The sequence below is a fragment of the Balaenoptera borealis genome (genome assembly GCF_965194805.1).
Source record: "Balaenoptera borealis genome assembly, chromosome: 18".
In the NCBI taxonomy this organism is placed as follows: Eukaryota; Metazoa; Chordata; class Mammalia; order Artiodactyla; family Balaenopteridae; genus Balaenoptera; species Balaenoptera borealis.
Genome location: NC_138877.1, coordinates 70,466,413 through 70,494,244, shown reverse-complemented (window position 1 = coordinate 70,494,244; position 27,832 = coordinate 70,466,413). Strand labels below are relative to the sequence as shown.

The window sequence follows — 27,832 nt, the reverse complement described above, 5'->3', positions numbered from 1 at the left end:
GGCAAATGCTAATGGCTATAAAAGAGGAAGTCAACCGTAATACAATAATAGTGAGGGACTTTAACACCTCAGATGCACCAATGGACAGATCATCCAGACAGAAAATTAATAAGGAAACACAAGCTTTAAATGACACAATAGACCAGATAGATTTAATTGATATTTATAGGACATACCATCCGAAAACAACAGATTTTACTTTCTTCTCAAGTGCACATGGAACATTCTCCAGGATAGATCACATCTTGGATCACAGATCAAGCCTCAGTAAATTTAAGAAAATTGAAATCATATCAAGCATCTTTTCCGACCACAGTGCTATGAAATTAGAAATAAATTACAGGGAAAAAACCATAAAAAACACAAACACATGGAGGCTAAACAATACGTTACTAAATAACCAAGAGATCACTGAAGAAATCAAAGAGGAAATCGAAAACCACCTAGAGACAAATGACAATGAAAACATGTTGATCCAAAACCTATGGGATGAAGCAAAAGGAGTTCTGAGAGGGAAGTTTATAGCAATACAATACAACCTCAAGAAACAAGAAAAATATCAAATAAACAATCTAACCTTACACCTAAAAGAACTAGAGAAGGAAGAACAAACAAAACCCAAAGTTAGTAGAAGGAAATAAATCATAAAGATCAGAGCAGAAATAAATGAAATAGAAACAAAGAAAACATTAGCAAAGATCAATAAATCTAAAAGCTTGTTTTTTGAGAAGATAAACAAAGCTGATTAACCTTTAGCCAGACTCATCAAGAAAAAGAGGGAGAGGACTCAAATCAATAAAATTAGAAATGAAAAAGGAGAAGTTACAATGGACACCACAAAAATACAAAGCATCCTAAGAGACTACTACAAGCAACTCTATGCCAATAAAATGGACAGCCTGGAAGAAATGGACAAATTCTTAGAAAGGTATAACCTTCCAAGACTGAACCAGGAAGAAACAGAATATGAACAGACAAATCACAAGTAATGAAATTGAAACTGTGATTAAAAATCTTCCAGCAAACAAAAATCCAGGACCAGATGGCTTCACAGGTGAATTCTATCAAATATTTAGAGAATAGCTAACACTCATCCTTCTCTTCCAAAAAGTTGCAGAGAAGAAACACTCCCAAACTCATTCTATGAGGCCACCATCACCCTGATACCAAAACCAGACAGAGATACTACAAAAAAAGAAAATTACAGACCAATATCACTGATGAATATAGATGCAAAAATCCTCAGCAAACTACTAGCAAACAGAATCCAACAACAAATTACAAGGATCATACACCATGATCAAGTGGGACTTATCCCAGGGTTGCAAGGATTCTTCAATATACACAAATCTGTCAATGTGATATGCCATATTAACAAATTGAAGAATAAAAACCATATGATCATCTCAATAGATGCAGAAAAAGCTTTTGACAAAATTCAACACTCATTTATGATAAAAACTCTCCAGAAAGTTGGCATAGAGGGAACCTACCTCAACATAATAATGGCCATATATAACAAACCCTCAGCAAACATCGCTCTCAATGGTGAATAACTGAAAGCATTTCCTCTAAGATCAGGAACAAAACAAGGATGTCCACTCTCGCCACTATTATTCAACATAGTTTTGGAAGTCCTAGCCACGGCGATCAGAGAAGAAAAAAAAAAAGAATACAAATTGGAAAAGAAGTAAAAGTGTCACTGCTTGCAGACAACATGATACTATACATAGAGAATCCTAAAGATGCCACCAGAAAATTACTAGAGCTAATCAAGGAATTTGGTAAAGTTGCAGGATACAAAATTAATGCACAGAAATCTCTTGCATTCCTATACACTAATGATGAAAAAATCTGAAAGTAAAATTAAGAAAACACTCCCATTTACCATTGCAACAAAAAGAATAAAATATCTAGGAATAAACCTACCTAAGGAGACAAAAGACCTCTATGCAGAAAATTATAAGACACTGATGAAAGAAATTAAAGATGATACAAATAGATGGAGAGGTATACCATGTTCTTGGACTGGAGGAATCAACATTGTGAAAATGACTATACTACCCAAAGCAATCTACAGATTCAATGCAATCCCTATCAAACTACCAATGGCATTTTTCACTGAACTAGAACAAAAAATTTCACAATTTGTATGGAAACACAAAAGACTCCGAATAGCCAAAGCAATCTTGAGAAAGAAAAACAGAGCTGGAGGAATCAGGCTCCCTGACTTCAGACTATACTACAAAACTACAGTAATCAAGACAATATGGTAGTGGCACAAAAAGAGAAATATAGATCAATGGAACAGGATAGAAAGCCTAGAGATAAACCCATGCACGTATGGTCAACTAATCTATGACAAAGGAGGCAAGGATATACAATGGAGAAAAGACAGCCTCTTCAATAAGTGGTGCTGGGAAAACTGGACAGCTACATGTAAAAGAATGAAATTAAAATACTCCCTAACACCATATACAAAAATAAACTCCATATGGATTAAAGACTTAAATGTAAGACTAGACACTATAAAACTCTTAGAGGAAAACACAGGAAGAGCACTCTTTGACATAAATCACAGCAAGATCCTTTCTGACCCACTTCCTAGAATAATGGAGATAAAAACAAAAGTAAAGAAATGGACCTATTGAAACTTAAAAGCTTTTGCACAGCAAAAGAAACCATAAACAAGACGAAGGCAACCCTCAGAATAGGAGAAAATATTTCCAAACGAATCAGTGGACAAAGGATTAATCTCCAAAATATATAAACAGCTCATGCAGCTCAATATTAAAAAAACAAACAACCCAATCAAAAAATGGGCAGAAGACCTAAATAGACATTTCTCCAAAGAAGACATACAGATGGCCAAGAGGCACATGAAAAGCTGCTCAGCATCACTAATTATAAGAGAAATGCAATTCAGAGCTACAATTAGGTATCACCTCACACCAGTTAGAATTGGCATCATCAGAAAATCTACAAACAAGAAATGCTGGCGAGGGTGTGGAGAAAAGGGAACCCTCTTGCACCGTTGGTGGGAATGTAAATTGATACAGCCGCTATGGAGAACAGTATGGAGGTTCCTTAAAGAACTAAAAATAGAATTACCATATGACCCAGCAATCCCACTACTGGGCATATACCCAGAGAAAACCATATTCAAAAAGACACATGCACTGCAATGTTCATTGCAGCACTATTTACAATAGCCAGGTCATGGAAGCAACCTAAATGCCTATCGACAGACGAATGGATAAAGAAGATGTTGTACATATATACAGTGGAATATTAGTCATAAAAAGGGACGAAACTGGGTCATTTGTAGAGACGTGGATGGACCTATAGACTGTCATACAGAGTAAAGTTAAGTCAGAAAGAGAAAAACAAATATCGTATATTAACGCATATATGTGGAACCTAGAAAAATGGTACAGATGAACCAGTTTGCAGGGCAGAAATTGAGACACAGAAGTAGAGAACAAACGTACAGACACCAAGGGGGGAAAGCGGCGGGGGTGTTGGTGGTGGTGGGATGAATTGGGAGATTGGGATTGACATGTATACACTAATGTGCATAAAATAGATAACTAATAAGAACCTGCTGTGTAAATAAATAAATTAATTAAATTAAATTAAAAAAAAAAAAGAACCTGTGAGTGTTTCAAGATGCTACAGTTTGCTTTCAGAATCTGTCATTCCAAAGGAGGTCTGCAGCAGTTTTTGCCATGGTGGTTTTCTTAATTAAAAATAATCCTGTAGGGGCTTCCCTGGTGGCGCAGTGGTTGAGAGTCTGCCTGCTAATGCAGGGGACACAGGTTCGAGCCCTGGTCTGGGAAGATCCCACATGCTGCGGAGCAACTAGGCCCGTGAGCCACAACTACTGAGCCTGCGCGTCTGGAGCCTGTGCTCCGCAGCAAAAGAGGCCGCGATGGTGAAAGGCCCGCGCACCGCGATGAGGAGTGGTCCCCACTTGCCGCAACTGGAGAAAGCCCTCGCACAGAAACGAAGACCCAACACAGCCATAAATAAATAAATAAATAAATAAAAGAACGTGAATTTCTAAAAAAAACAAAGAAAAAAAAAGTTAAAAAAAAATAATCCTGTAATAAGAAATAGAAAGAAGGTTGTTATTAAATATTTAGACACTGGCTGAGTGAGCATGGAATATTCTGGTAATTTAACATATTTAGTAATATGTGCTTACTGCAACTATATTGCTAAGATTTTGAATAGCATTGGAATGGGGTGCTTTTCTAAGTGAGCTTCAAAGATAGGCTTCTTTCTGGAGCTTATAGACCCTGAATATTTGAAGAGTTCAATGCTGCACCAGGAATCCTAAGATACCTAGGTCTGCTCAAGGTCTGTCTGCTCCTTGAAGCTTAGGGTCAAATATTAAACAAGATCTTCACTGCTTGCCTTCCTGTTAGTGATCTTCTCAGACATTTCCCCAGGAAGAGGCTTTACCCACTGTTGTTTTCTTAATATATTTTACCTAGAGGGAATTTTTTGGCCAAAATAATTTTTGGAAAATAAGCTTTAAATTTTTTGATGTTTCCCTTTCTAAACCCACATTTATCTGTATCTCAAGTATACTCTGCTCCTCTAATTCTTAAATAAGATACAAAAATGCATTTTGATTTTAATTCCATTTAAAGCTTATGTATAGATTTAAAAAACAAACAGAAGGTGAATTCAGTTCAATAAATATTTGTTGAGCAGCTGTTCTCTGTAAAGCATAGTGACAGTCTATTTTGAATAATAATGATGCAAATTATCAAAAGATTTATAATTTATTTTCAGGCAGATAGACATGTAAACCCAATAATTTAACTCATGATTAATTGACATAAAATCATATTACAGGTTCTCTCCTTCTCCCTTCAATAGACAGCAAGCTCTTTGAGAGCAAGAACTGTATTTTTAGGCCAGATTGTATCCCTAATACCTACAGGCAAAGGATCTGCTAGGCGAAGGTGGAGAGGCTATAGTAGGCTGTAGAATCCGCAGTTAAAATTCAATAGACGTGGTAATGCATTGGATTGGGGTGATGGATTCAGCAACTATTCTGAAATGGCTGAAACAAGGTTCCCAGAGGGATGGGGCTCTGGAGGTAGCATGCGGTCAGTGCCGGAAGGAAATTGAATGACATTCTCAGAAATTAACAGAAAGATATAGCATATTTTCACACCTTTAGTTTTATCATTTTCCTTAGTGCCCTTGTCTCACCCTCTTTTTCAGCTCTTTAGAAGAGTTCCTTGGCGTGGTTTATTTTTATGATTGGACTATATGATAATTTATGACTGGATAAATTATTCACAATACTATTTTCTGCTACTAGGAGTGCCAAAATCTAATTAGAGCTACCTCAGAAAATATATATTCCAAAAATTGCTTTTTACCCTGTTAAAAAAATATATGATTTCCCATAGCTAATAGAGGAGTGACATTTAAGAACCTATGCTGATAGAGAATGGACTTGAAGACACGGGGAGGGGGAAGGGTAAGCTGGGACGAAGTGAGAGAGTGGCACTGATATATATACACTACCAAATGTAAAATAGATAGCTAGTGGGAAGCAGCTGCATAGCACAGGGAGATCAGCTCGGTGCTGTGCGACCACCTAGAGGGGTGGGATAGGGAGGGTGGAAGGGAGACGCAAGAGGGAGAGGATATGGGGATATATGTATACATATAGCTGATTCACTTGTTATACTGCAGAAACTAACACAACATTGTAAAACAATTATATTCCAATAAAGATGTTAAGAAAAAAGAACCTATGGTGATAATTAGTACTGAGATTAGTATGTGTGTATATACATTTATGTATTTGCCATATAAAAATCCATGCCATATTGTACGTTTTTCAATTTAAATAATGATTTACATTATGTATACATTATTCTAAGAGTTATCCTGATTTCTCTTTTGTCAGTCTGCACATTTTATGAAAATAATTTGTGACAGTGATTGATTTAAATGAACCCACTTCTGAGAAAGTGATTGTTTTAATTTAAAATGTTGGGTATTTTTTTCCCTGTACCTGAAGGCAGCTGGACTGATTTGCATTCCTTTCAGTTCTCAGTGTTGAGGCTAATATATTATGAAACATCTTTTTTTTTTCCTTGATATACATGCACATTAGCTTTCATTATTTCTATTTTAATTAATATCAGAGAGCATAGTTAGAGTTTCACTCAAGGAGTATCCTCAGAACATTTTTAGTAAAATGTGCAGGCACAGTAAATACAAAAGACAAAACAAAAGGAAAAGGATAATTAAGACAGGCTAAGTTTTCATATTTTCTTAAGCAGAGTAGATATTCTGAATGCATAAGTATTTTAAAAGAGAATAAAGAACTCTAACAATTTCATAAGCTGGAAAATATTTTGCATTTTTTATTTGGCTAACTAAAATATAGGTGTGGGACTTCAGATATTTTTATTCATCCTTCAATTATTAATTGAGAGTCCAAGTTGTAGGAGTTTGGGCTATATCGGTATTGCAAATAAGATCATTGATTTTGTAGCACTTTGTCCCCAAACCTTCTTATCCCATTAGTTTAAAGAAAAATGTGAACATGCACCTCAATATGTTTGTTTCACACAAGCAATATTTCCATTCTTTTATATCCTAAGGCATAATATTCATTTAGGGTGAGGTTCCATTCTTATCACAGTAGATGTATTTCAGATCGTCTTCTAAACATTTTTAGAATCATTTGGCTGACTTCATGTGAGATTTGAATAGATTATCATTATTTCGATACTTACTTCCACGCTTATTTTTAACCACATAATCCATGTAGAAGATATGTCATCTTTGTTATTTTCTTCATGTTAAGCTTTTGCTTGCTTTTTTTTGTTTTTTTGTTCCACCTTTGATCCATACTATCTCTGGGATTTTTTTTCCCCTACACTATCCTAACTTTAGTTAAACTAAATAATATAACTTATCAGCCCGCTTAACCAGGAGCACATAAATTTCAACATACTGTAAAGCATTCACTGGGAGCAGTGACTGAGAGCCGGGGTCACTGGGCCAGCCCCTCAGCACTATGGGATGCCCCACCTGCCTCAGGTACTTCAAGGACCTAATGTGACACGTGACTCTGAAGACACTGATGTCAATTCGTGTCAAGTATTAGTGAAGCTTAAGTTCTTTCTCATTTTTGGAGATAATAAAATAGTAAGTTCTAATACTGGGTCTTCATACCCTGCAGTGCACTGTCCTACAATCCCCTTGGCCAGGAGAGACGCTCCACTTTGGACACCGTTGCTTTAAATTGCTGCACAATCTGGGTCCTATCCATTCTGGCAGTTATGTGAGATTTTCTTGGTCCTTTTTTGTCAACTTTTCTCTCACGGAGTCATAAAATAATACATGTAAGTTATCTGTCCAGCACATATTAGACGGAAGTTGAGACTTGTATTGAAGTAGAGTGAGAAAATGAAGGGTTAGAGCCTTCTATTCACAGTAGATCTAGAAGATTAGTCATACCTTTGTGTGACTGCACGTAACTGATGTGGTTGTGTTGTCAGTAAAATTGTCTTGTTTTGTTTTTGCTGTGATTATTTGGTTGCATACTTTAGGCTTAGGGAGAAAGCATTTGTTTGTTTGTTTTAATTATTTGAAAGACTGACTTTAAACTATAAATGGCCACATTGCACAATGGCCAATTATATAAATAAGGATCACAGTAAAGGTTTTATGGACATGTGATTATGTGCAAAGAGAAAATATTAAGTGGAATTCGTGAAAAGTTGGCACAGCCAGTTAATCTACAACAGTAATAGGTGTTTAGTTTACTTGCATATATGTATGCAATATTATTTGCAAGTAGGTACAAAATGCTATTTTAACTCATTCTTTCTCAAAGGCATTAATAGATTTACTAAAATTTCTGCATTTGCATTATAAAATTAGCATGCCATCATGATAGGATATTTTGCAAATAATAAAATATTGAAAGATAAATATTCCAATAACCATCACAATAGAGTTAGATTTAACATTTTGGCATATTCTCCCCCATTTTCTCTATGGATAGTATTTTTTACATAGTCATGCTCGTGTTGTATATACATATGTTGTTACACAAAACTTTATACCACACTGAGGATTTATTTTGGGGCTAGAAGTGCAGAAAGTACAATTACCTGATCAAAAGTTGTGGACATTTTTAAGGCTTTTCTGTGATTTCTGTCGTAGTTTTCATGTTGTTGTTCCAGTTTTCACTTTTACCTGCAATATGCAATTACTGGAAAATTACACCTTTGTCAGTATGCATTCAAGAAATATATACTGCATAGCTCTCATTTATCTAGAGCCAGGAAATGCCATGGTGAGCAATAGCGTACATTTCAGTTTTCCTTATGAAACTTACAGTCTAGGTTGGAGACAGACATCAGTCATACAAGTGCACAAATAAATGTGGAATTAAAGTTCTGAATTATAGAGCAGAATGTTAATGTCTGTTTAATCTTAGTGGTGGGTGCATGGATGTAGGTTGTGTTGCTTTCTCTATCTTTTAATGTATGAATAATATTTCCAAATGAAATCATTTTGATGTTTACAAAATGTTACGCCTGTAAAGAATGCTGCCATAAAAGCATTCCAAGGAGGAGTCTGACCTCTTCTGAGGTGTCAGGCAAGTGCCCCAAAGGAAGTACTGGTGGAGTCAAACTTGGGAAGAAGAAAAAGGAGTAACTAGGCAAAGACGTGTGCACGTGGGGCTGTGTGCACAGGTGCACAGGGGAGCCTCTCTAGGGAAGCGGATGTATTTGAGACACGTCAGGTTAAGGGAACAGGATAAAGGTGGGAGATTATGGGATCTTTGTAGGCAGCCCACAGTGACCCAGGTTGGGCTATGCGCTGAGGATGGCGTGGGAACAGTAGAAACCAAGGTCGGGCAGATAGGATGGGGCCCCACTGCTGCAGGGTGCGAGTAATTCAGCGGATATTGGAGAGTGGCTGCATATTTCCTCATCTGATGGATCGGAACAGGCATACTGCAGGTTGTAAGACCACCTAGGATAGGCCACTGGGGGCTGAACTGCTGCTGGCCGTGAACATAGAAAAAGGGAAAAGAGTGAAGGAGATTTTGAAGACAGCATCTGTAGGAATTGGGCAACCCATTAGGTGGAATAAAAAAGGCAAGCATGGCATGGTGTTGATCTTAGGGGGTTGACACTGTTAACCTCAGTGTCAAGTCAGGAGTTGACTTTTGGCTGAAGTTGGTGGAGATGGGGGAATTAAAGTGAAAATGATACTGTAGGAATTTAAACGTATACAGTATTAAATTTATAATTTTGGTGAGGGTTTTGTGGGTAGAGATTTATTGGAAATGTAGCCAATGGCAAAGTAGGGCAGATCTTAGAAGAGATTTTCAAGAAATTTGGTCATTTCTAACTTTATGTTATTGCTTTATATTATAGATTCAGCTCCGAGTATGCAGGGTTAGGGGTTAGACACAGCTAGAGATAATCTTCGAGAACCTAGTTTAAGAAAACAAATGAGTTTGTATTTTATTTTAAGTTTTTAAGATGGTTTAATTCAATTGTTCGGTTTTTACAGGCCACATAATTTAGTAGTTAAGTGGGAAGGATCATGTCAACCCCAGCTTTGCACTTATTAGTCATATGCTCTTTGTCAAATTAATTCATTGTTTGTCTTCACTTTCTCATCATCAAAATGGGCTTCCTATTAAGTAAGTTGTGGTGAAAATTCAATGAGTCAATCCTGGCCCCTGAGAAGAACGCGGTCGATGTTATTACGGTTTCTAAAACAAACAAACAAATAATGTGAAACTATGTAAATAGATATCAATTTGGTTTTTCTTGTCTTTAAATAAGAACTCAAAAATACAATTTCATGTTTTACTTGTCCTTTCTTATCAGACATGAGGTGTGATGACAAATTAGGCCCTTAACCTAATGTCCTTCAGGTTCACTTCTGTTGTCACAAATGGCAGGATTTCCTTTTCTTTTATGGCTGAATAATATTCCATTGTGTATCTACACCACATATTTTTTTTATCCATTCATCTATTGATGGACACTTAGGTTGTTTCCATGCTTTGGCCACTGTGAATAATGCCTCAGTGAACATGGGGGTGCAGATATCTCTTTGAGATCCTGATTTCATTTCCTTTGCATGTATACCCAGAAGTGAGATTCCAGGAGCAAATGGGTCATATTTCTATTTTTCATTTTTTGAGGAACCTCCATCCTGTTTTCCACTGGGACTGCACCTATTTTACATTCCCACCAACAGTGCACAAAGGTCCCCTTTTCTCTGCATCCTCTCCAGTGTTTGTTCTCTCTTATCTTTTTGTTAATACGAAAAACAAAGGAGAAGGGCTCTCGCTGTGTACGTGTGAAGGGACTTGCGGGGGTTATGGGTCTTCTCACTGCCTTGCCTGATGTACGTAATTCAAGTGCAGAAGATATAGTTGCTATGATATAGGATTACTAAAAATAAGTGATCCAGAACATAAAGGTTTTGCAGAAAAACTGTCAATCTCTAAAATGCTCTATATGTTTTCATGGCAACTAAGAATCCCTACCCTTGTCTGCGCCTTTGTTCCCTTCCTTTTCTGTGCTACCTGTTTTCAGTGACAAGCAGAAATATGATGCAGCAAAACTAGGAAAAGTCCTCAGTGCTTAAAGGGTCAGTAGCCCAGCCAAGTCTTATTGGATGACGGGCAGATTAAGGCACAAGAGTAATTTTTTTCACTAATGCACATCTTAGAATTATGTGATTTTTAAAATTATATACTACAGAGTAAGGAACATACATGACACAATCCTAATAATCACGTAGATGTTTCTTTTCAAAATCCTACTCTTCCAAAAACACCTGTATTCTAACATGCTTGATCACATGAATGCTGTGATTTTCATGTATTATTTTTCAGGTTTTCTTCAATATCATAGTATCTTTGAAGAAAATCTGTGTACCATGGGGTCATTTTTCAAATTCAGATATACATAGAAACAGATGCTCTCACTTTCTAATTTCTCGAGAACTAAACATAAGGCTGAGGATATTCTGTTTTGAATAGCTTTTTATGTTTGTTTTTGCATGTGGTTTTTTTTGTGTGTGTTCAGCTGTTTGCAAGTCCATCATTTTATGATTGATTACAAGATGCTTTGTTTCATCATTCTGTAATATCCTCCTGTTTTGACAGCATGATCGCATTTGCATGTCCTATCCAGGGGTGGTGGAGAGATGCCAGTTGCCATTGCGGGAATTCTGATGTCCCCCATCAAATCTAGTCATGAGATGAGGATGGCCTTTGAAAAGACACATGCAAATGTTTAAGAAGCCTTTAACAAGGTTTCTTAAAGCCAGAAGTTTGCAAAACTCTTGTCCTGCCATCCTGAATGGTATTAGTTTAAACTATTAAGCTAGTTAGTTTAGGACTTAACTAATAACTAAACTAACAGATTAAGCAGTTTAATCGTTACCTAAACAACCATGTAAATACACACATATCAGTTTCATAAAATGACCTATTAGCTTCAGCTGACGACTGCAGTTTCTTCACCTTCTGTGATTAGCATCTTCCAGGTTTGAGAAATACAGAGGCATCTGGGAAACATAAAATAAAAGGTGCTATGTCCATAAAATACCCTCTTACTTCTGAAAAAGAAAGAAAAGAAACAGAAAAGAAAAAAGAAATTCAATTGTGACACATTGTGAGGCTTATGACCACTATGTTTGCCTTTCAGATCCCCAGCTCAAGGGTATAGTGACCAGGTTATATTGCAGGCAAGGCTACTACTTGCAAATGCACCCCGATGGAGCTCTCGATGGAACCAAGGATGACAGCACTAATTCTAGTAAGTGACAACCTCAGGCCACCAGTGAACACAATTGGTAGAAGATATGCTGCTACTTAAATGACTTAAAAATACACTTGCAAATATTGGGTTATGTTCATTCATTTTTACAAATGTTACACAATAGAGTGCCATTGACAATTTTACTTGGACCACATGGATGGAAATATTCATAGAGCCACAAAAGAAACCTGTCATTTTAAGAGACGTATTAGTTAATCTTTTCAGTTTTTTTTTTCCAAACAATTGTCATATCCAGCATTATTGTTACTTTAATCTCATTATCATCAAAGTCAAGTAACTACACTGACACGTTCAGGTGAAAGTTGATTACATGTTTACTTTGGAAGTTTTATCTTTATTAGGCCTGTAGCTTCTTAATGATAACTGGAAATTCAAGAGCTACAAGGATTAGTTGTTTCAAATAATAGAAATGTTATGTTTCAAATAATAGAAATATTATTTTTCAAATTCTTTGTGTTCAACAAGAAAAGATAATATCTTTCTTTATAGAGAGAACATGAAGGCTGTGTGCTTTTAAATGCATTGTACAAATTGTTTATTTGATAAAATTGGGTCTGTGCTTTTAATTTTTTTTATTTAAAAAGCCACCCACTTTCCCTTGTTTTAATGTCTGTCTTCATTTTACTATTTCTTTATATGTAACTTTTCTTTGTATTTTTATTCTGGTGCCTGCCCCTCTTGTTCAATTGTGTTTTCCTTTCCCATTTTCTGTTCATACTGGCCTCTGATTCCCTTTAGTTTAGCACATCAGTTCTAAAATAGACACACTTTTTATTGCTCGGGAGAATTAGTGAAAAGCAAAAATTGATTTTATTAGAAATATTTAATCACATATTAGTAGTAGATATGAATCTTTTCATTGATTTATCATTTATCCTTCATATACAGAACATCATTCTATGGAAAGAAGGAGGCTTTGAATACATATAACCAAATTATAGATTCTTCCTGTTTTAAAATCTAGTAATCAACTGTTGAGAAGCACTGATTCTGAGAGCAGCTAATGATATAGACTATTTTTGCATTTGGTGTTGCTAAGTGAAATATCAATATTTTCCCAGCCATTGTGTTTATATTTTAGACTTTGGACATCGCTTCATTTTTTATTTTTCTTTCAATTTTAAATATTTTCTGTGTTTATCTACATTCTCCTCCTATTCAATGTTTAATCTTTTCCTCTCTTTGTTTATATTATGTCATCCTTTTGTACTTTAAATTTTTCCCTATCATATTTGTTCATTGATTTTTGTTCACTTTATTTCCTCTTTTGATTTAGAAAAAGAGAAGGTAAAGCAATTCAGGCACAGGGAAGAAAGAGAAGACATTTTTATTCATAAGACTGATGTCAAACATTGTTTACTTTTTGGGATTTTGATATTAGGTTGAACTTTTCAAATCATCAGCACTTGACCATCTTTGACCTACAAAAGATGTCAGTTTCTTCTGATTCATGTTAATACATATATATCTGCTCATTTTCCCTTCCCCACTTTTAACTCCTTACCCATTCTTTGACAAAACGCATTCTCTTTTTCTTACATCTTACAGTCATGGGGGTCATGGACTTTAGAGATTCCTAAGTTCTGACGTCTTCAGTGTTCTCTGATTTTCTTCGGCCAGAGTCTAGTAGAGCACGAGAACAAGTTTTCCATAACTATGGTTATGATAAGAGCTATGACACTCTGATTTATCAGACTAGAGGTTGATGCCATCCATTTTGACAAAAGTTTTCAAGAAAGGAAATATACTATAGCCGTATGAAAATGCTGCTTAGTTGGACTTCCCGGAAAAATAATTTCCTTCAAACAAATGGTTTATGAGTTTTTTCCCTCCCTTCTCCTTTTGTTTTTGTAATGCCAAACAAATTGGTTATTTTTCATGATGGACTCAATATGGAGTTAAAAAGTGTCAAGTAGACACTGTCTTTTAAAAGCATATTGCTTCACAACTGAGTAAGCAGCACAGTATTTCCTAAATTGTGAAAGTACAGATGTAGACATTATACACACACGTGATTATATCTGGTTATCTGCATAATATTAAACAGTAGACTGGAAAGCTGAGATAGTAGAAGATACTAGACCTTCTGTTGCTGACTGTATGCGGCTTCTTTCCTCCTACTGTGTAACTGCACCCGAGGAACAAGAATCTCTGGGCGGCTCGTGAAATCCTTTCTAATCCCCTTAGATACTGGTGAGGAACAGTTCTGGGAACCAAGCAGGAACAGGAGCCCCAGTGGACAAGAAAATCAGAACCAAATCAGAGTGACCTCACTAGAGGGACTTCGATTGCTATGCAAAGATCTGGCCCACGGTTTCTTTTCTTACAAGTTACCATTGCATTTTATGTGCCCTTTAAGCCAGTTAGGTTAGTTTCTTTACCATTTCAGCATTTGCAAAGACAAAGCAGAACAGAATAAGACAGTCTGAGATAAATGTTTCCTTCTCAAAAGGTTATAAAATTGTATGACTGTAAAATTTAATAAAACTTGGCAGATTGTAGCAGCTTTATAAAAGCAACGGGAATTACTAATTAACTCTACTTTTGTGTACTATCACCATCTTAATTGGAAAACACAGGTTTTTAGGATGAATTTTAAGATATTTTCTTTTCTCTGGTTTATCACAGTAGTCTTCTACTCCTAGGGAAATCGTTAGCCTTGAAAAGTGTTCTTTAGAAATGGGGGTGAGCATCAGAGATGCTGACAGACAGACAGGTCCTCATTAGAGCACTGCCCTTTTTGCTTGAGGAAGGCTATGATGTAATAATTCACAAACACATTCCGTTGTTTTATATTTCTCTGAATGCAAAACAAGGATTAGTCATCTGTAGGTAGGAAAAATAAAGAGAAATAACCTACACGTCACCCTGATGCCATCCCAGAAGTCATCAAATGACAAAACTGAGGCTTGAATCTTCAAATTTTCATGATTTGAGCTCAATAAATAGCCCGCTACTGAATATGAGATTACGTAAAACTAGGTAAAGTCAGAACCACCCTGCTCAGCTTCCTTTGTCAAAAAATTTAAATGTGTTGGAAAGGAGAAAGGCCTGCTGGCGAACCTGATACTAATGTCCTCCCAGGCTTAACGGCCTGAGATCTAGAACTATCTGGGCAAGAAAATGGTTGATGATGGATAATTGGTCCTAATAGAGAGGTACTGGAGCAACTCACCTGCTTACCTAGGCTTGCACGTGCCCTGGAAAGATCTTTCACAAAAGGTAGTGGGCACCTGGGTTACTTCATCACTACACTCATTTTCCGGGGTGTGTTTCTTTAAAATTCTTAGAGTTTCCCTTCTATCTGCTAAAGGTCAGCATTACCATGACTATGGTGTTTGATTAGGGAGTGGTTTTCTTCCCCAATTTGCTTCTGGGGATGCCCCGGGGGTTTTCCTGTGCTCTTAAACTTCTTTGTCCCCATTACCAGATACTGCAAGCAGAAGAGGACTATAGAAATACCCATATGCAATAACTATTGCAAGATCAAAGCCTCACACAAACCAATCCCTCTCACCTTAGAAGTTCCCAACCTGATAACTTGCTGTTTAAAAATGGCGGGTCATTCACAGTGCCCACTCCCGGACAGGCCTTAGGAAGGTGGTTCTCACCTTGGCTGTAGGTCAGGGTCATTTGAGGAAAGTTTTTTTAAAAAAAATCATGATGCCCTAAACCCACTCCCAGAGACTGATTTAATTCCATTGGTCTGGAGTTGGGCATGGCCATCCTATTTTACGAATACAGCTAGTTTTAAAGTGCAGCCAGGGTTGAATGAAATTCACTATTATATGGAGACTAGAGTGTTCCACAGAATGAACAAAGTAGCATGGACATCTTCATTATTCTTACTCCCCTAGGTCTTGTGACATTGCTTTATAATTATGTTATATACAAGAAGAGTGAAAAAACGTAAAGATGTTTCATTTAATGTGGGTATCTGTGGTTTTGATTAGCGCCATGGTTCAGTCATGGTCAGCTCTGAATAGGTTTCCACATTACGGTGGTTCTATGGATTCACTTTCTGTTTTCATCCTGTAAATTGTAATAACTATTATTATAATTATTATTCAGGTCACAACCAAAATCCTGGGGAGGGGCACAGTTTTCTTTTAGTACAGTCATTTTAGACTATCTTCTATAATTTTACTCTTTCCCATACTGTATTATTTTAGTGAGTTCATGATGCACTTACCTTCTAGGATTATTCCATCTGGCCTATATCAATTATATGGCACCTACAAATACCATTAGATATGTATGAAGGTTAGAATAATTAAGTTTGAATAGGTTAGGATAGAATAGTTTGCATGGACAGATGTACAATTATGGTTTTCAAAAAAAACTTTTGCACATAAATCAGGAATTACCCTATGATGCCCATCCTTTCAAAATATAAGGGAGATGGGACAGTTCAGATATTATAGAAGACAGTGAAAATGGCCAATGGCTTTCTCCTATGAAGAAGGAATACTAAGAGTTACCATGACACAAATACTCAATAAATCCACACTCACGTTTAATATTAAATAATAGAAATAAGCAAACATAAGCCTTATTCCTCCATAAGGATATCATAAGCTCCTAGAATCCAACAGAAGACAATCCAGTGTTAGTTTGCATCATGAAAGCTAATATCCACCTAACCATATACGCCCCTGAGTGTTCTTGCAGGATAATTTTCTAGGGCCATGGCCTGCCATTTTCCTTTCATCATCTGAGTAGCACAGACATCTTGAGATCTCAAGATCAGTAATATGTAATAATTGGAAGAGAGGGTATAATTTTCCCCTACCCTATTCAGAGAAAACATGTGCCTTGGAATTAAATAGAACACAATTTAGAAAGTCCATTTAAAATTATGCACTGAGTAAACCTATCGATTTAAGTCAAAATTGCCCACATTTTTCAAGCTATGTATCTTTTGTGGAATAAAGGTGAGAGCCTTAACCTAAGATATTTTACTTGTACATTTACTTCGACATTTTAGTGTTTTCATTGCCTCTTCTGGCCTGGTTCTATTACTTAGAATTAGACTTGAATTAAGAACTTGAATGGGAGCAGATAACCTCCCATAATTAACAGTTATCTTATAGATGTGTCTCTGATAAAATCTCCAAGATCATCCAGCAGTTATCACCAAGAATAGTGTTAGAATACCCACTACACAGACACAGGTAACCATGGCATGGAAATGCATTATTAAGGATGTTAAGACTTTTTTAAAAAAAAATCAGTGATAACATTGCTGTCTGCACAATGTGAAATATACGTAAAAATACATTTTTGTCAATAAGAGAAGAAACAGAACATGGAAACATGAGTTTTTATCTCTTAAGTGGGTAAAATTGAATACTTTTCCCTCTTTGTTTTAGTTTTCACTCATAGTCTTATGAAATATTAATAAAGAAAATTATCTATGAAATTTGCATGCCATTCAGTTTAATTAGTTCTTTCTAAATTTAGCACATTGGCAGGTGCACATCATTTCTGGGCTCTGCTGGCATATCATGTTGGTTCTGCAAGAGTAATTTAGTTTTGGAATTACCTTTTAAACTTCTTGCCTGTCCTACATTACAGTGATGAAGCAAACCTTCTGCTTAAGAGACCAGAATAAACACTCAACTTGGGCTCTTAAAATTCTGCTCTTTCAGAATCTTTGTAGCTTATTTCTTTTGCTATCAAACGGTGTCAGAGACAGTGATACTATAATCACGATTACAGGCTTGATTCTAGAATCTCACTTACAGGCTTGATTCTGTTTATTATGCCATCAGTCCTTCAGAATGCTATAGGGAGACTGATAAGATCTATAAATTGGAGCTCAAGTGCAAATTTTACTTGTAACAGAAGCTTCTTAAATAGAGAAATTAAAAGTTAATGAATTGGAACTTCTCAGAAGGTTGTAACAAGCATAATGTTTCTCAAATAGAACAAGTGAAACAGAGAAAAGGGATGGGGATGCTTTGCTTCTTCCTGCCCTTTGGTGACAGACTGTCTTTCTCTTAACAGCACTGTTCAACCTCATACCAGTGGGGCTGCGTGTCGTGGCCATCCAGGGAGTGAAAACAGGGTTGTATATAGCCATGAATGGAGAAGGTTACCTCTACCCATCAGTAAGTAGCATGCCCAAGATATTGGCCATTCATTCAATGTCTGCAAAATAGCGATAGCATCAACCACAAAAGTGAGACAGTTCTGTCTCATGACTCTCATTTTTGCTATAGTATTTGACCTTTACTGCAATGCTGTAGGAGCTATTAATTCATTAGTCATCAATGTTTGATAATATCAGTGTATCAAGTGGAAGAGTTATATCACCTCTTAAAATTGTGCATTTGCATATTTTTATATGGCCCAGTTCATAGAAAATTGAGCAATTTTGAAAGCATTGATATTAATATAATCTTTTTCTACTGTTTAGAATTGTGCTTGTCTTAGGGAGTTTCTTGTAAAAGATTATTTATAAATGTGAATTCTAAAAAAGTAAATTTAGGAGAGAGTAGTTCTTTTAAAAATGAGAATTCAGATTGAGTAAATGCTTTATTGGGAAAATAATTCTAAAATCAAAATGGATATTGCATTTAAATTTAAGCAAGTCTCGGTTTTGTGTTAATGTGTACTAGTAGCTGGGCACCTTCTAGCCTCTTCTGGAATATTTACTGTTTACAAATAATTCATATCCAGATATACTGTATCCATATATTATAATGCAGTTGGAATTCATATCTGTCACAAGTCCAAGCAATAGAGACTTAGGTGAAAATACTTCTTTCCACTATCCCTTGAGCAAAAGTGGATAAAATCATGGAGCCTCAAAGAAAATTCTCTTATTTGGGTTTGCATGTCATCTTAGTATAAATCCTTTAAAACTCTGTTGTTGTTAAATATCATCATCAAAAAAACCACATGTAAACATACATACATTTTACATACACGCACACACCTAAAACTTAAGCAGAGAAGAAGCATTCTCTGGGGCCTCCCGTGCAATGTGGTATATTTTCTTCAGCAAATCCGGGAAATCCTGTCAAAGAAGATGAAATATGAGCTGCAGATTCCCTTCGTGGTGAGCTGGGAAATGCTCTTGTCCTTTGGAACGTTCCTCCGCCTTCCCTGAAGGGTGTTCCTGCACACAGACCTGGGCCCTACATTATGCAAATTGCATTCTGTTTCACAAGATGAATATTCAACATATTGGGAGCAAGGGGAAGCTAGAATTCCCTATCTCTCCTTTAGGAAAAATTCGATTCAGATAAAGATCATTTTCTAGAGATACCTTATTTCAGATAAAAGTCAGTTTCATTGATTTGACATTTGTTCTGTTATTTTTGTTTCTTTTACCTGCAAGTTATCTCTGAGATGCCTAAAAATTATTAGATGCAGTTTCTGCCATAGCTTCTAGTTCTGTTTCTGCTGATGATTTTATCATGTTGTCCTGCTCAGGTATATGCATTGATGTCAGGGGAAATGTAAATGTTTGTTTGATCTTTTTGCTTCTGAGATGCTTTCTGTTTTCTTGTGATGAAGTTGCACGCGTATGCCGTTTTTTTAAAAGGTAGAGAATATCATCATATGTGTCTTAGCTGAAAATCCAAGTGCTGGTTGTGTCCAGTGCAGTCTAAGTGGTGCAGCAAGAATAGAGTGAGGACAGAGCTAACTGCCCAGTCCAGTCCTCGGCACCTTAAATACGGCCTTTCCACCCAAAACTCATATCTGTGGGCAGCACATGCCCTAGGATTAGTCCCAGGAACACCATCAAGCTTTTTATCTGACCCACTGTTTTCTACTCTCACCTTCCAGATTCTCCAGGTACTTGGCTTCTGTGCCTCCCTTTTGGTGTCTTGATTCTCTGATTTGCAGGTCTTGGTTTTCTCCTCTTCTCATTTTTGACTCTTTGGTCCTGAACCCAGGACCTGGTAAGGAGTGCTCTATTCACCCAGCCTTACCCTAAAACGTCCCCTGCCCAGGCCAGGCCCTTACCATGCTCAGCATCTTGTAGGAAAAGGATTTAGATAAAAATTGAATGTGATTTCCAGTTTTTACTAATATTCTACGGTTAAAGTGCTCGTTTATTTCAAGGTAATGAAATTTGAACTGCAAATATTTCAGGAAAAAAGAATGTTTTCCCACATTCAGTCCTTTATTCCATAATTAGTTTCTGAGAGCCTACTAAAATAATAATCTAGAACAACACAATATAACAATTACTATAAAATGTAATAATAATAATGGTTAATATGTATCTAGTGTACTCTGCCTAGCGCTAAGTGCATTACAGTCTTAGCCCATTTAATTCTCCCAACCAATTAAGCAAATATTGTTAAAATGATAATACTGATGAACAGAGAGCTTAAGAATCTGTGCGGTCACCCAGGGAGTAGACAGAGAAGACAGGATTTGAGCCTTATTAGTCTGACTCATTAGCTTACATTTTTAACTGTTTCACTGTACTGCTTTCATGTGCCAAACAGTTTTCATAATATGGTCTGGCACCCATTCTAAGAAGAAGTTATAAACACAAGATGAGGTAATAAAAATCTTTAGAGAATTGTTACCTAGGGAAGAAACTTAATTTCAATTATTAAGAAGGATCATTTGAAACATAATGTTTCCTTTGGAGATTCTCAAATTAAAAAATCGTAGAAAATGATAGCGGAGGAAAGGTTGATATTATATACTGGGTGCTTAATATTCTTAAAATGTATCACATGTAACGTTTGAGCTTAAATTTTTAAAGCCGACATGGTTAACCCAACTAAGAAGTTTTGAACTAAGTTGAATAACTTTTTGAAACGGAAAACTCCGCTCAAGCTAAGATTTACAGAAAAAAGTTAATGAAGATTGAAGTCCGAGAAACGAAGGAATCTGTTCTAAGCTTATGCCCACTTTAAAAAGATCAAATTAGACTAGTGTCTGATATGAGACCGCATTTATTGAGGATCTATAAATTTAGAACATAGGCAATAAAATCCTCAGATCATTCAAAGTGAGTTCCATTAAATGAAAGTCACACTAGGGGTCTGACTTGGAGTGTATATTCCTCTATTTGTATTTCAGGAAGTAACTCTCATAATCCCTTGCCATCCAAATAAAGATATTTAATTTGTCAGATAATTCCACCTCAGGGGGATGAAAGAAGGTATCTTGACTGAGATGTAAATAATCACATTTCCGATGCTGAAGGCACTTGTTCCCTGTGGAATCTCTTCTTCAACATGACAAGAGTCATTTCTTTTGTGGTCATAACGATTGTAATATGTTTCTTGAAGATGCCTCTCAAGAGATTTGATGTTAGATACAAACAGTTTGCTTGAAGATAGAATGCAAGCTGCATGGTCACGGAACAGAAACTGACAAGGAAATACTTTTTTAAAGAATTAGTTTAAAATGATATTTAGGAAAAATGCATGTTGACCAACTATCAACTATTTGTAGTGCACTTGTATTTCTGTGCCCATGGAGTGATGTGTGAGTTCTTTGCTCATCCCTGATATCCGTCTTGACTCTGAATAGCATCTCTGGACATCCATCCTCAGGAAACTGCTCACTATTTATCCCAGTGCTGGTGGGGTACCCTAGCTGTGCCTCCCAGTGTTCTGTTTTCCTTTAGGTACCAGGCAGTACATGAGGTTAATCATGTAATCTGAGCTACAGTGACTGTCTCTGGCCATCACTATCCATTGCAGGTGAGCCAAGGGCCTCAGTAGCCTCTGATGACGGCTCATCCTGGGGACCAGCCTTTTGTTCTTTGATGTGACCCCTGGGAGCCGGGAGGCAAAACTCTAACTGAGCAGGTTTCCATTCATCTGGTTACACAGAGGTGCCCCTTCCATTTTTCATCTTTCATTCTTCATCTCTCTGAATGGGTCAATTTCTTTATCTTAAAAAGTGTATTAAATTTGAGATGATTGTTAATGTCTTTGTTATTCTAAGAATCTATGACTCTATATGCATGTTTTTCCGCACAAACAATATCTAACACCTTTTGAGAATGTATATATGTATGTGTGTTGTGTGTGTGTATGTGTATATATATATATATCATTTGTGTGTGTCTGATTTGTGTGTGTTTCAGTGGAATTACACATTGTGCCTAAATTACACACACATTTATTTACATGATTACAGTTCTGGTCAGAGTGTTTCTATTTCTTTGTACGAAATGTTAAATAATAGTTTTAAAATTTACACCTATTCTAAAGGTTTACTTACCATGCTGAATATATATTTCTTTTTTTATCAAATTTTCCTATGGTCTCTTCCACATTATGACTCAGATGGATATATCATCCAGGCTCAAAATGGCTATTATCCTTTCTTGGTATTTTGGCTCAGATAATTTCTAGTAATAAGAAAGCAAGTATAGTGCTTCAGTTAATTTATCTCCAGCGTTCATGTAGTTCCTATGACCCTGAATACTGAGGCACAGAATATGATTGATTATGACAAAGGCAAGAATGCTGTCATTCTACTTAAGGTCACTTACCAGAAGGAAAAAACAATTTAGAAACAAAAGCAAATGGTAGACTACATATAACTAATTTTAAGTCGTCTTTGGACAAAAGGAAAATATGAAACATCCTATTCTTCTATTGTTAGGTTGATAGTAGGCAATAAAAATAAATAAATAGACGTTCAGGCTATCCAAGTTCCAGTGCCATTTTATGGAATTTGGAGGAAGGAATTGAGGTTGAGATGGAGAAGATACTAATAGGAAGAAGAGAGAAAAAAAAGAGAAGTGAAAAGAGAAGGAGATAATAAATCAGCAGTAGGAAGATGCATTAGGCAGCATTGGGGAAAAGGGGGAGAAAAGAAAGAGAATGAAGGGAGGATGAGAAAAGGAAACGGCCAAGGGAAGAAAATGGGGAAGATACATCACAAGGAGGGGAGAGAGGGCAGGTCATACCTTCACTCCCTCCATCACATTCCTGGAATCCACCTGACTCCTGGCTCCAGCCTCCCACTATGGGGTGGAGAAAACAAAATCCTCCTTCTAGAAGCACAGTCTAGAGTTTCTAATCACACCTAAAATATTTTTTCTTTTCTATCCCCATAACCACTTTCACCTATTTGCCCTTCCAGAATGGTAGCTATGCCTGGTTAGTATTATAGCCATATTTAACTTCCAAAGGATTATACCTGTAAGAATGAGTGGAAAGAGGTGAGTGGCAGTGTGAAAACCATTGCAGTAGTCCAGGTGAGGGATGCTGAGTGTATTCAATGGAATGTTATCACCCTAAAGAAAGAAAGAAACCTGCCATTTTCAACAGCATGGATGAACCTGGAGGGCATTATACTAAGTAAAATAAGCCAGACACATAAAGAAAAATGCTGCATGATCTTACTCATGGAATCTAAACAAGTCAAATACATAGAAGCAGAGACTTGAACTGTAGTTGCCAGGGGCAAGAAGGTAGGGGAATGGGGGAATAAAAGAAAAAGAAAGAAAAAAGAGTGAATTAAATAGAAATTGCAAACTGCAAACATGTGTTTTGTTTGGACAGACTGTGTGTGTGTGTGTGTGTGCATGCACACACACACATACACACACACTGTGATCTGAATGCCTTTAGGTTGGGCAAGTACTCTCCAGTCTACAGTTTGGCCACAATGACAACTACTCCTTTTTTTTTTTAACTTTTATTGGAGTATATTTGATTTACAGTGTTGTATTAGTTTCAGGTGTACAGCAAAGTGAATCAGTTATACATATACATATATCCACTCTTTTTTTTAGATTCTTTTCCCATAAAGGCCATTATAGAGTACTGAGTAGAGTTCCCTGTGCTATACAATACGTCCTTATTAGTTATCTATTTTATATATAATAGTGCGTATATGTCAATCCCAATCTCCCAATTTATCCCTCCCCCCACTTTATCCCCGGTAACCATAAGTTTGTTTTCTACATATGTGACTCTACTTCTGTTTTGTAAATAAGTTCATTTCTAAGGGAAGACACTATATACACAGTAACTTTGTTTCTACGCACATGTTAACTTTGTTTCTGGGCCTAGAGACACTGGTGTTGGCAACCCCGGAATTAAGGGACTGGAAAGGCTGAGAGATATTTGAAAGTGTTTCTTGGGGAGTTATGGGAAGAACTCTGCAGCTGTCCGGGTAGGGGAGGTGACAGAATCACAGCTCACTCTGGTGTGATTAACTCAGAACCTGGTGAGCTGTGATGCTTCCCTTGAAGAAAACAAAACCCAGAAGGAGGAGGGAGCCTGGGTGGAGGAAGGTGCTGCATTCAGTTTTGGAACCAGGATATCCAGGTGGGTTATAATCCCCCTGCTGGATGATGGCTCATGTATCCTGGAAGAACCACATCTAAGGGCTGTCTTAAGAATGGTTTGCAGATGGAGAAAGAATTGTTCTGTGATAGATAGTGATTGTTTTCCCTTTCCTGCTGAATGTCGGACAAAGGTGAAGAAATGGGGTCAACAGCATCTGCGTGGATGAAGTTAGATATTAGAAAGAACATTATTAAGTATCATGACTTCTTGAAAAAGCTTTCTAATATATTTTGCTTGATTTCTAAATATACAGAATCGATAGAGGCAATTTTGGACACCAGGTAGTAGAGCAGAGGACTAGCTGAGTAAATTCATAACTTGTGCCTTTATGAAAATGATGCTAATAATATGGGAACAAAGTATCAGGCCTTTGGATATTCTTACAGTAATTCGCAATCCTCATTATACGTAAGACTTACTCAGATAGCATTGTAAATATCCAGATCCCAGGACATTAACCTAAAAGGTTCCCATTCAGTGAGTTCGATATGCCTCAAAATCAGAATTTTGAATATGTGTCCCAGGCATTTCTAACACATGTCCCTGAAGGAGTACCCCTGATAAACAAGGGTCTGCATCACTGTCTCAGGAGCTGTGACTCTGAGATGACATGATTTTATATTTACCATTGCTTTATGATTATTGTTACTGTTGTTATTTACAAATTCATGGTCCAGTTCAAGCCCCTTTGAAGTAAAAGCAGAATGACGTGACCATAAGCAGTGCTCAGCTTTCCCACTGATCAAATGAGCTGGGCTTTGAGGAGCTGCACAGAGAAAAGTCCCAGCCGTGATCACTCTGCTCAATCTGGAAAGAATAGGACAAGAAATGTGTCCTTGAGCATCAAGATAAGATAGGGAAAGACGGGAATTTTGCTGAGACTTGAGAAAATGAAGTAAGAGAAATAGAAACAAAGACATTGAATTTGCAACTAGTAACAGCTGGTTTGCAAACTTGAAAGAAAACTAGTCTTCACCATGTAAAAAGCTCAGGGGTTCTCCCTGAGATGATCAGTCTGGGACCAGCACGCTCTGCTGACCTGAAGGGCTGGTTCAGAACAAGGACATCCTGTCAGAGCAGGTTTTCAATGACAACAAAGCTGGGTTGCTTCAGAAGTGAACTCTTTTTAGGATTTTTTTTAAAAAATTACTTATAAAATAAATTTATCTATATTTAATAAATTGTGTATTTTCCCTAAGCCTCTGTTTCCTCGGAGACAATTTTGTTTTCCTCTAAGCAGGACCTTCCCACACAAGTCCCATTTCTGGAACAAAGGAGGCCTCCTTCTGCCCTAGGCGATCAGCAGGTTCCTGATGCTTGGAGTTTCTTTTCCGGGTCCTGTGAAGAGGGTGGGTTGATCCCATGTGGGCCCACCATTATATACATTTCTTAACTATACCAAAGCCCCTACACCTCACAAAAATTAAACACATATGTCTGATAACAAGAGTGTGCAAGAAATATATAGAAGATCAGCTCTGCTCAGTATAATTGTTCAACACTTAAATATAGGCTGAAGAATCAAGCACTCTGTAGAGATGTGTATAATCATAAATTCATTTATTTGCTCATTCAAATCAACCAGTATTATTGTATGCCTCCCACTGACAGCTATTGTGCTGTATGTGCTGGAGCTTCAGAGATATGTGAAAAATTCCCGATTTAAAAACAAACCAACCAACAACCAAAACCCTCTAAAGTCCAATAGATATGAGGAAATCATTCAGAGGGCATCTTGACTAGATGAATTCTAAGAGTCTTTTCTCCTCTCTTCTCAGAACCTGTGATTCCATGATTAGGTTTGTACATTTCCTATCACTCCTTTGATAGTGATGGATACGTAAGAAGTCTTCAATCTGTAGTTCTTGATTGCTTATTGTTAAGGTGGAATCAGTTTCACCAGCAAATTTTATGAATCTATTCCTTGAATGCCTTCCTTGTTCATGCTATTTATTATGCATGCCACTTATCTTTTTTCCCCACAAAAAAACATTAAGCATCAGCAAAGAAGATAGGAGTCTGTTAATTTCTCGAGTTAGAATTGCAGAAAAGCACTTATTTACACATTTCCTTTCCTGAAAGGGCATGATAAACTCACAGAGGCAGAACTCGGATATGCAATGTCTGCCTCTATATCATGGTCATATTTACATTAATGGGTGAGTGGTAATGCTGTCCTCATCTTAAAAAAGAATCTCAAGGCAAAAAAGTAAACCCTGATTTCTAGTAAATTGTCGCTACCAGTTGAACAATTTAAAGCAAGAGCATGAATAATGATAATTAGAGACAGGACTTCATTGTTTCTATATGTTCATAAATGATATACTTGTAGTGTCAAAGAAAAAATATCATTGCATTTTGCAATTTTATCCTACTTTACTCTAGGGTGAAAACTATAAAATACTGTAGATAGTAACAAAATTTAGGTTAGATCTAAATGTTTCAATTTTTTAAAAACCTGTATTTGTAGAGGATGGATGGTAGATGGTGAAAGGAGTTTTTATATGTAAGGAATTTCAAAGACTACCTGAAAAATTGAGTCCTAAATCAATAGATAATATTTGAGAATGAACTATCTCTTTGTTTTCATTCTCCACACCATGAAAAAACTTTTGCAAAAAAAACTAAATACATAAATGCTAAGAAGGCCGATATACCATATAGTGAATGACAAATCAGCTCTAACATTAAAGCAGTAATTAATACTACTAAAACTGGGGGAAAATTGTGATTCTTTAAAAAATTGTTTGTGTATGTGGAACTCCTCCTTATTGAAATTGTATACACCATCCACCCAAGTAAAGTTGAAGGGGTTTGTTTCTGATTATGTATTTTACTTTTAGAGAATTCTTTCTATTTCTGGGAATGGGGTTGTATGTAAGCTACTTGCCAGGGACTCTTAGAACCCATGAACCATGAGTTCATGGTGGGCTCTGAACAGAAATTGGGTGTTTCTCTCAGTTTCCTCAACGCAGCCCATTTCTTAGTAATTTACATTCCATTTCTTAGTTACTGGGAATTAATAAGAAATATTATTTAGAAAATAATTCATAAAAATATGACTCATTTTTTTTCCAGAGAAACTACTATAGTTACCATTACTGAAAAACCAAATTGGCTGTTTTTCTTCACATTATTTACTAAAATTGGAAAAATTGTTCCTATAGTGAAAACTCTATTGTTCACATATATAGTTTTTATATATGTGAACTCCATACATTTTAACTTTGAATTATTTCTCTGTATTATGGAAGGGTGTTTTGTGCTCTGAGCTACTTAGGGTTTCGCTGAATGTTGGCTGTTTGTCTTAAGGTAATGTATTCAATTAGGATTGCAAGTTCGTGGAAAGGTACACAGTGTACTTCTGAATAAGGACATAGTAGATCTCTTGAGAGTTTTATTTAGAGTTAGATATTGGTTTTAAGATCTGACAACTACGTGAAATGAAGAGATGAGTCACTTGTTAATAGGTACATCCCAACCCATGCCACAGCGTCATAATTGGTTGTTACTTGCTGTCCCAGTAGAGAAAGAGACTGAATGGGAACGAGATATTTTTGTGAGGCTTTGGAATTGCTACATCTCTGACAAGATGGAGATAATTTTATTTGGTTATTAATCCTGGATCCAGGGCACTATTTAGCAGAAATAGTTATTTGGACA

At 36.5% G+C, this 27,832-nt stretch overlaps 1 protein-coding gene across 5 annotated transcripts in view; it reads left to right on the top strand.

Annotated features, from left to right (window-relative positions):
* Positions 1-27,832, top strand: part of FGF14 (fibroblast growth factor 14) — a 622,683-nt gene that overhangs the window by 480,273 nt on the left and 114,578 nt on the right. For all 5 annotated transcript variants that reach the window (XM_082366182.1, XM_082366184.1, XM_082366185.1 and 2 more), the window contains 2 exons: positions 11,739-11,849; positions 17,883-17,986. In XM_082366182.1, coding sequence (XP_082222308.1) covers positions 11,739-11,849; positions 17,883-17,986 — 215 coding nt within the window. The remainder of the gene's footprint in view (positions 1-11,738; positions 11,850-17,882; positions 17,987-27,832) is intronic.